The 10,167-nt window shown below is 32.3% G+C and overlaps 1 protein-coding gene across 2 annotated transcripts; it reads right to left on the reverse strand.

Moving 5' to 3' along the window:
- Positions 1-890: 890 nt before the first annotated feature.
- LOC132192570 (uncharacterized) lies at positions 891-5,906 on the reverse strand. 2 transcript variants are annotated; one of them, XM_059612589.1, is made up of 25 exons: positions 5,788-5,906; positions 5,661-5,727; positions 5,453-5,595; positions 4,789-4,907; positions 4,686-4,716; positions 4,589-4,630; positions 4,501-4,534; positions 4,378-4,442; positions 4,221-4,317; positions 3,927-4,171; positions 3,810-3,875; positions 3,702-3,744; positions 3,398-3,468; positions 3,250-3,346; positions 2,971-3,200; positions 2,833-2,923; positions 2,727-2,776; positions 2,645-2,680; positions 2,443-2,560; positions 2,277-2,389; positions 2,155-2,217; positions 2,062-2,095; positions 1,670-1,740; positions 1,507-1,609; positions 891-1,457 (listed from the first exon to the last, which is right to left on the reverse strand). In XM_059612589.1, the coding sequence occupies exons 1-25, from the start codon at positions 5,833-5,835 to the stop codon at positions 1,243-1,245; spliced, it is 2,292 nt and encodes a 763-aa protein (XP_059468572.1). In that variant the 5' UTR covers positions 5,836-5,906; the 3' UTR covers positions 891-1,242. The 2 variants fall into 2 exon arrangements, with proteins under 2 accessions (XP_059468572.1, XP_059468571.1); XM_059612588.1 differs by having other exon boundaries at positions 4,783-4,907.
- Between the last annotated feature and the right edge of the window lie 4,261 nt (positions 5,907-10,167).

Consider the following 10,167-nt stretch of genomic DNA (forward strand, 5'->3'; position numbering starts at 1 on the left):
AAACTCTTGAAAAACGTATATATAAATAAATTGGGGACATGGCGGAGAGTTTGCCTATCAACGAAAATGAAGTGCAAATATGGCGAGGAAACTCTTGAACTTTGGCGCACCAAGATCGATATCCCGTTGTTTGACGAGTAATAAAAAAAAATTAAAAAATCGTCCCACTCGCGTGTTTAATCGACAATAGGCCTTTTCTTTTTCTTGTTTAATTTATGAGCGATGTGTGTTTGGGTTGAGATGTTTTGTCAAGTGTGTACTTTTTATCCACACACGCATCAGCTGTGGGAATTTCATTTATGCAGGACCGCCGTGTGTGTTTGTGAAAAAAAGCTATAGGCGTGCGCGTCACGATTTAATCTGATTTGCGGCAGAGAAATTTTCAACAATGACAAACGGCGCTTCCGTTTTTTCTCTTGACTTTCTGCCGTTTTCGTTCTTACATGCTGGGGGAGGACACTTGATTTAATTGGAGGTCTCAAAAGTAAAGGTTACAAGAGTGGTTTTTGTTAAAAATAGCAGTTTAAAGTTCTCACAATTTGCTCAAAACATTAGTATTTATGATGTAATTGCCTCTAAAATTGATAACTTTTTTACTCTTGAACTAACGTTTTTCATTTCATGCTATACACCAATTTGAAATTTTTTTGAAATTTTTTTTAGCATATTTATTGAATATTTGTGTTGGAAATTGATAATTTTGAAGACCTTTCTCATTATTATTGGTCATATATCAAGAATAATTTAAAATATTAATAACTATTGTTATTTATTGTTAGTTTTGCTAACAATACCAGAAAAGAAGATAATATAAAAATAGAATAAATTTACAAATTAATTTAAATTGAAACGTTTTTAGAGGTATATTTTTTTTAAATAAAAAACAGCACTTACACGATGTGTTTTAATATAGTAAGTAGAAAATTATTGAACATAAAATGGTGCAACTTTGCAAAAGCTCAAATTTTCTTCTATCGGCAATCACAAAAGTTTAAACTGTCAGTTTTTTTTGCATTTAAATGTATTTAAAATTAAAAATTTATTTAAATTTTTATTTGCAACTCATGTTATTCAAATTAATTTTTTCTCTCAATTCATTGTTGCATGGAATAATATTTAAAAGAATCACTAATCATAACTTTCCAAGTGATAACTATTTTCTCTCACGATTTTGTTCAAGTTTGTTAAATTAATTTTAATTATTACTGTTTGATTAGAAGTTTTTTCATTTCAATAATTAAATTACACACAGAGGGACCAATGTCGAGCAGTTGGGTCTTCTGCTTTGATTGATTTTAACGCTAATGACACGACGAATCCAGACAGTTGTGGCAAAGCTGGATCAAAAGCTAAGGCAAACCAGTATTTCAAAATTGGTCCTTGGGATTGCGAGGTGCACCATCGGGGATTGAGCGGGCTCGAGTCTGAAGAACCAGCAACCCAAGTCAAAGCAGAATCTATTTTTTCTCTTTAATTTATAGAGATTTTTTTATAAAAGATTTGTACTGTAGAGTGAGTCGCGAAGACATTGAACTTCTGCCTCGGCCTCGATCGACGCCAGTTTCAACCCAATTTGGCAACAACTTTGATAAGCGCCAAGTTGATCCAACTGGGAAATTGGAAATTTTAGAATAGAAAAAATTTTATTGGCTAGATTTTGCGGAATTACATTTTCATTTTGTTGCAACCATTTTTTATTGCAACCAAAACGAACCCAACCAGTTGAAATTGTAGAATCGACTATTTAAAATAAGCTAGGTTCAGTTTATTTGAAAAAGAATTTTTAAAAATAAATTCTATTTTGTCCCGAATTTCAAGAAATTTCGAATGGTACAATGGGTAAGCAAGGATCATGAGATCTTATCCATATTTTAAGATCACCAGATATATTTTTCCAAAAAAGTAAAAAAAATAGTTTTATGTATTGACATTTCTAGAAATTTGCGGGTTTTCTAGGACGTTCAATTAGAAAAAAAAATCTTGGTTTTCCGTGTTCAACAACTAAAATTCTGGAAAGGTTTGGAATCCTCATGCTTTACAACTTTTGAATATTGCATATACTTATTGTTGCGTCAAACTCCTGTTTTGCAGTAACCTTTAAAATGATAAACGTAAAATGAAAATATTTTTAAAGAATTTTAAAATTTAATTTACATTGATGGTGCACTTGACTGGGGGTGGGCAAATAGCAGTTGGGAACAAGGCTGATGACTTTTTCTGGGGAAAAAATTATTATTTTTTTGTTTGGATTAAGCTAAATATTAAACTAATATTACAACTGCTGGAATAGATTCAACAATATTGTTGACCACACCACTGACAACGTCTGGCGCTTTTTCATTTGTGCACTGGATTAACTGGGCTGCCTGATCACATTCGTCCATCCCCTCTGATTAAAAGTGATGAGTCATCTTTACTTTTCTTAATAAACTTTCTGTATACTGGTTGAATTTGAGCACTCGTCCATAAGTAAAAAGTTCTTCTTCATTTTGTCCTCACTTCCAGACTCTTTTTCAACAACCACCATAATCTCACTTTCAATTATCTTTCCATTCACAATCTGAAAATTTCGTCCTCAATAATTGATAATTTTTTAAAGGATTAAAATCTAAGTTTAGTAAAATTAAAAATCTTATTGGCTTACTAGACCAGTGTTCTCGCCAAGACATTTCATGAAACACTGCAAAGTAATTTAACAATAAATTTAAAAATTGCTGTAAAGTGACCTTAATTCTTGTGTCGATCTGTGGTTTGGACAGAAGAGTGTTGATTTCCGCTATAAAAAGGATTGGAATTTCTCTAAATGTTGCTAAATTTAAGTTAAAATTTAACCGTCTGAGACGTTGTAAACAGCGGCACATTCGTTTTGAATTGCAATTCCTCCAGATGCTGTGTTATTATTTGAAAGAGAGGAATCTCTTGCCTTAAAAATATCAATATAATGAAGCAAATAAATATTATAAATTCTACCTCGCAAATGTATCTAAAGGTTCTCTGTTCGTTAAAATCAAACAACAGAGCGTGCGTTTCATTTACGAAAACGGCCAAAGAATTTTCGTTTCCTTTCGCATTGTCCGGTTGACCACGAGCCCAAACGGCCTCTTTTCTCAAAAGACGTTTTGCCGAGCAGTATCCGAAACTGGACTCGCAACCCCGGTCAGAGCCAGATGTCCAAAATATACCTTTCTGTGTCACATTTTCTGAAGCAGAAACTTTAAATAAATTTTGTTGTAAATATTAAAGAACAACCTTGGATTGCTGCTTGCAAAGAGAGGTATTTATAGTCGTACTCAAGACTTAGCAAAGACATCCCTAATTCGCAGCAACTTTGAAGAGCACTGCGGAACTGAAATGCGTTTTGTTTGTTAATGTAGGAGAAAACAGAAAAAAAGCTCACCGTTCTATTAGCGAAACTGAACATGAACACGCGTCCTTTAGTTTTAAACCAGTTCCCATGCAAATTCGGATCTAAAAAATATTGAATTTTTCTTTATTCAATTATGTACGATTTTCTTCAATTTTATATTTCAAGTATTAACAAATATTCCTGAAATCAAATTCTTTAAATAAATTAGTTTGGAGTAGTAAAGTTTCTACTAGTTTGTCAATTCTTGAAAAACTCTTCAGTTTATTATTGGAACATAAAAAAAAAATCATAATACTAACATCATATTTTAAGCAAAAATTAGGATCTTATTAACCTTTTAAATAATACCCCTTTGATGAATTTGCAAAGAACAATTGCTGTGAAGAAACAAAAGTAGAAATTATTTTCATGTAATAACAAATTTTTTTTTACAGAATCTAACATTTTTAGTGCAAGTATAATTAGGGCAGATCGGAGACGAACACGCCGGAGCAGGAGTTGTTGACCCCTGAAATTTGAATCAGATTTTTGCACTCTATTATTTTTATCTTAATCTGACCTGGCATGCCAATATATACGAGTTGTTACAAGATTTTTCCCAGATTTGATAAGTCGCGTTTGCTTTGTCCATTTTAAGGTGAAGGCAGTGCTCGTTTCTGGCAAAGTCTGGCTGTCCTGGTGCCCACAACTGTTTTAAACCGTCCACAAGCAAATTTCCATGCTTTGAGCACCACGAAAACTCGCGAGTTTCTCCAGTTCTCCGTCCGGACGTCCAGAACAATGAGTTGTATCTCCACCCGATAGCTATTTTCACATTTTCATTTTTGTATTATTTTTTAGTTTGTGCGACTACTTAAATTTTTGAAGCATTTCATCTTTCTGTTGTCTTCAAAAGCAAGAGGTTCCATTCCAATTTTACTGCATTGAACCATATTTTCATACCACGTAACCTTAAATAAAAAATTTTTAATTACTCTTTTATGAATACAAACAAAAGCAGCAAGGATTACAAATTTTTTGCCAAATAGAAACTGCTGGCCACACGATTCTACCCAAGATCCATAATTTTCCACGTCTTCAAAAATTTGAACACAAAATTATTAATTTACATATAGTAACGAAAAAATAAAAACCTTTCAAAGTTTTATCAGGATTAAAAAGATTGGTCTAGAATGTAAATTATTATATAGAATTTATACAAAGAAAAAACTTTAATCTTACATCCGAGCCAACGGAGGCCAGACACTTGTGAAATACTTCTGGCTACAAAATTTTCTATCATTGATAAAAAGTAAATCATAAATATTCATCTTTGTACCTCAAAGTTCGGGGCTCTTGAGATGCTGGTGCTAGTGGTAGAAGAAGAAGAGGTAAATTTGTTATTTTGTGTGTGTGATAAACACTAAAATACAGACTCTTGCCTTTCAGTTTTCTTTGTTGGCTCATTAGAATTTTCCTCGGGGCTTGAATCTTGAGGATTTTCATTCATGACTTCCCCTGTATTGGCGCTTGTTGATTCACTTGTAAATTCCTCCGTTGACTAAAATTTACTTCAACAATTTAATCATGATTTTTAAGCTTTTGAATTTTGGCAGTGTGAATTTTGACCCATTTTTACTTCCTCTGTTGAATATGAGAATACATTTCCGACTCTTGGATTTTATTAAAAAATTTATTCAAAATTGAATAATTTATTTCAAAAATTTTTGAAACAATAGGTTAAAATTGGTAATTTTACACTTTTTTTTGTTCAAAATGTCTTTGTAGAAAAAAATCCAACAAATTAAAAGCGATTTTCCGACGTTCCTAAACATAAAACCACTCACTTTTCCGGCCCCGTGTATAATTATCCGCCCATGCGTTTAAAGGCCCACATTAGGTGTTTCTAAAATACCCAAATTCGTTTTTATTTTACCGTATTTTTTCTTCAGTTCAGAAATATCACTTTTCTTGACCAAGATATAAATTTCATATAGAATATAATTTTTAAATGAAATTTTCTCATCATATTGAATTAAGGGTTTTCAAAGCAACAAAAATATATTGGCTATATAAGTGCTGGTGCAAGTACTGATTGTAAATTACCAATATTTTAGGGACAACTGTGACAGTTTTATTTCCGGTTAACAACGTGCTTCTCTTACTGACATGCCGAAAATGCATGCATGATGTTGCGCCGCAACACTTAATTATCGTGGCTCTCCTTTCTGCTTTGCGACTTTGGTTATCTTCAAAATATGAGAAATCGTATTATTTACCTCACAAATTAGACTTAAATGAGTAAATTGATTACTTTTCAATTGATTTCGATTGGAAGTAAGTGTTTTGTTTGTAGCTGATGCTTCCTCAATGATTAAAAACTAAATTTTTTTGGTAAATCTCTGTGTATGGAAAGAAAAAATGATATGAAAATTACTTACTGCCATGAACAAAAGGTGGTAAACTGTGAGAAGGTTGCTGAGCTTCATTTCAGTGACAAATGATATCAAATAATTGAACAGTGAAATGTGTCATGACGTCCAGTGCAGGTGGATCTGTTGTACTCACTGATTTTCTGACGGGACAATTTATTATCCGAATATAGTGAAAACGCACAACATCCGTTCAGTCATATTTTTCGTTTTGTCGCTCTTCGCTGCTAATGGGTTCTTTTTGACTTGTCAGGTTCATAGGCTTTGATTTACACCTTTTGCAGCGTCATGGAAATTTTTATATATTATAATTAAAAAAAATTCCCATTTATTTACTATAATGATGACTAATTAAAAAAAATTTCTTTAAAGCTTATCTTTTTCCCTGGCATTTTAAGTAAATTAATTAATTTAATTAACTATTTTTATAAATATCATATAATGCGGTAAATATTATATAATATTGTAGATTGCAAATTAAAATTAATTTATGGATTGCTTATAGAATGGAGACTAATTCAACTGTAAAAATTAGCAGATTTTAAGAAAAATTATCTAAAGGTCTTATTTGTTACATAATGGTATAAATATTCACAACAAAGCCCACATTTTACCACGTGTCAAACCGGAGACTTGACTTGATAACAACTTTATTTCACTTATTTCCAAAAAAAATTTCGCAAATCCATTCATCTAGAATTTAGATCTAGAAAATGTTTTATTAAAACTTCTTTCGTCACATAATTTTTTCAACTGCTCAGCTTTTGCCCTAAAAAAAATAATCAAATCAATTTTTCAATTCTGGCAAAAAAATTTGCCGCTCAATTCTCAAACAGAGAAAACGAAAATATGGTGATTTTAATTTAATACGTTGCAAATATAATAATAAAAACCTATATGCACAAACGGAGCAAAACGGACTGACGCATGTCCGGCAAAAGATACTGGCGTCAATTTTTAATTTGTCACTCCGTCAGTTCCAGGTCAGTGCTCTACTCCTGTACTGCGAAGCTCTTTTATTACTTAAATATTACAACTGTGGTGCAAGAAAAATAAATCATGCAATTAACTACTAATTTGTTTGACGTTTTAAAACGCAGAAGCAGGTTATGTAAAGTAAAAGCAAAGAAGAGTCGACTGGGCGCATAAACTGCATGCCCAAAAATTAAGTTGTATAATCTGGCTTCAGATCTTGAAATAACCGTTAGTGGAGTTTTGTGTATTAAAAGTTATAATTTGCTTCTTTTCCTTTAATTTCAACACTTCATGCGTTAATTTAAAGTTTTTTTATGAAAGAAATGAAAATTTTCCATGTCACAATCATTTTAATGAAAGAGTGTGTAATATAAGTTGAAAAAGGGTAGAGAAAATTTATACTTTTACATACTGCAAAGTATTACACGCTCCTTCTAATTTTCATTGATAAATTCTAAACCTTGTTTTATCGATTGTTATTTGACGCTCGTTTTTGTCCGTCGGAGATTAACCCACTCCTCTTGGCCCGTTTTTAATTTTCACGGTCCGGCCGCAGCAAGATTGTCAAAACACAATATATAAACAGCGTCTCTTTCTTCTCTCATTACTCGCTGCATGTGGCAGAAGAAAGAAATAAAGAAAGGTCTGTGACCTAGAAATGCGGATCCGCGGACAGGGTCTGCCCAGTGCTGCCTCCGTCGGTGGTGCCGCAAAACCCAGTCTTGCTATAAATAAGGCGGGCGACGCACGGCCAAGGTGCCTCAGTCGCTCCTGAGGTGGACGCACGAGAGCTTTAAATGCACCAAAGTCACTTTATGTAAAAATTCCTATAGCTGATATTGAAATTAACTAAATTATGCTTTTTTATATAAAACAAAACTGGAGGAAAATATATAGAGAGAAAATTCTTTCGGATTTTATAAAGTATGAAAATGAAAAATCACGGAATTTTATTTCAAAGCGAGGCACGAAATTCTTATCAATCTAATTTTTTTAACGCCTGTTAGGTATGCAACCTGCGAAGCGCGCTCGTTTCCAGATTTGCATACATGGCAGGCGTCGCGAGTTCGTTGATCCTTGACTCATATTTGGGAGAGATACGCGTTCGTGGCGGAGAGGAGCAGCTTCGGAGAAAAGGTCAGTGCCTAACAGAGATTAGCCGCTTTTCCTCTCCTAATTTATGCACGCACCTCTAATAACGTTATTTTTATACACACGCGCTTCCATGTTTGGTAAAAGAGCAGAAGACGATTGGTTTTTTCAAACAAATATATAATCTGGCCAATATTTTTTTTTATCTCTCGCGTTTTATTGCTTCCTGCTTTTTGAGCAACTGTACATTTAGGGGCCGAACTTTTTGATTCCTATTTCATTAACCTTTTCAAAATTAATTCATTTTCTTCTCTAAAAAGTTTTATCATCTGACAATTATTTCCTTTTTATTTTAACACACAGCTTTTTTTCATTGAAAAAGAAACAAATTTGAACTTTCGTATAGTTCTGGATTTTTTTAATTTCAAAATTTTGCTCACTTAATTTTTGATATGATTTTTTTTTGTTCATTTAAATTTTGGCTCATTTTCGATTGATGTGAATACGTGAGTGGTGCAATTGAAAGTAATCTGTGTGCAGGTGCCTGGGTGGATAGCAAGTGGGTCAGTTAGCCGGATGCGAGTGCGACTGACTCTCTCTGGGTCACATCTTCTCTTCTTCTCCTCTCCTTTGTACACGGCGCGATTGCCCTCATTCCCAAATACCGCTCGAAACAAAAAAATCGAACGCTCGCGCATTGTTAGGAAGAGGCCCGCTTTTTTGAATTGTTGCGCGGCCCAGCCTTTGTTTTTGATTCTCGAAAGACAATGCGCAAGACGAAAAAATACGTGCGAGAGTGATTGTACGCGGCTCATTGTCATGCAAAGCACGCACGCATGTATACTTTTGGCGTCTGCTTTTATTGCATGCAAGACGAATTGGAACCGTGGAAGAAGAACATAAATTTTATCAATTTAGTTTCAGTATCAAAATTTTTTATTGGATTATAATGTTGTAATTTTTATGTTTCCAATACATTTCAGTTTTTGCCTGGCCCAACTTCAAAAAATCGCTTCATATTTGTGTACTGACCTAGAAAAAAATTAATTTTTTGCAAAGAATCTTCACAAATTACGTCACTGATATAAAATCATGCGATACTAAAGTAATTTTTTCAAGATATTTGGGCTATTTTTAAATCTTATTTTTCAGTTCAGCAATTTTTGTTGTAAATTGTAATTGTGATCGACAAAATATTGAATAAAAAAGTTAAAAAAATCTATCATAACAATACTAAGTTGTACTTCTTTTGATACGAGTACGTGCTTAAAAAGCGATGTTTGTATTAAAAAGAAAAAAAAATTATTTAACTATGGTATTTGAAAACCTTTCTGCTCATTCGCGCAGTTAGAGAATTTCTTCCTTTTTATCTTGAAGCAAAGCACGCAAAAGTACTCCCTCTTTAGGCAAAAGCGTGAAACTGACAATGAGACGTGCAACAAAAGGTAGGAGAAAGAAGTAGAAAATGTTAATATTAATTGACTCTCGTTTATTGATCAATTACATCGGTTAAAAAAGTGGAAAGCAGAATAAAAAAAATGCACAGTAATTCCAGTAATTTATGACATTCAAAATCTTAACTATTTAATTGAAAGGTCGACTCATATCTTTTTAATTTTTAAATCAAAATAAGGTTGCATAACAAACATTATACTGCAACTTCCTTGCGCAATATATGATATAATCCGATAGTATCTTAAAAATAATGGATACCGACTATTAATTTTTTTTTAATAAAGATCAATTTGTGAGTTCAATACTTATGAATTTTTAACCAGAATTATAGAACGTAGAATTGTATTATAAATTAAATTTTATTTCAACATTTATTCAAAGGGTCCACTGCTAAAATTTGGCTTGAAATCTGTATATAAGAATTGCGTGGAATCTCATTGTAATGATGCAGTTTTTTCTCGAGAGTACGACAATGAGCCGCAATGGCATTTTTTCAAGAGTCACTCTGCTTACCTTGCATACTGACAAATAAATCTTTTCAAAATTGCACTCCATGGCAAAGAAATTTTTGAAAATGTAATTTTTGGTAACAATAAAATGTAAATAATCTTTTATGTAATTTAAAAATTCAATACTTTAAGTTGCTTAGTCTCTAATAAAAAGAAATTTTTATTTTGTTTACAATTCCACAATAATCTCAAGCTTCATCTTTTGTAAATTGATTTTTTGATGTAGCTATAATTAACTTTTTAGTTTATATAAATCACATTCTAATTATATTCGGATCAATTAAATTCAAAGTTTCCATAATTAATTTTACAAGTTATAATTTTAATTAAAGTTAGACATTTTTTTACATAATATTTT

Source organism: Neocloeon triangulifer, unplaced genomic scaffold (assembly GCF_031216515.1).
Source record: "Neocloeon triangulifer isolate White Clay Creek 2 clone unplaced genomic scaffold, ASM3121651v1 ptg000003l, whole genome shotgun sequence".
In the NCBI taxonomy this organism is placed as follows: domain Eukaryota; kingdom Metazoa; phylum Arthropoda; class Insecta; order Ephemeroptera; family Baetidae; genus Neocloeon; species Neocloeon triangulifer.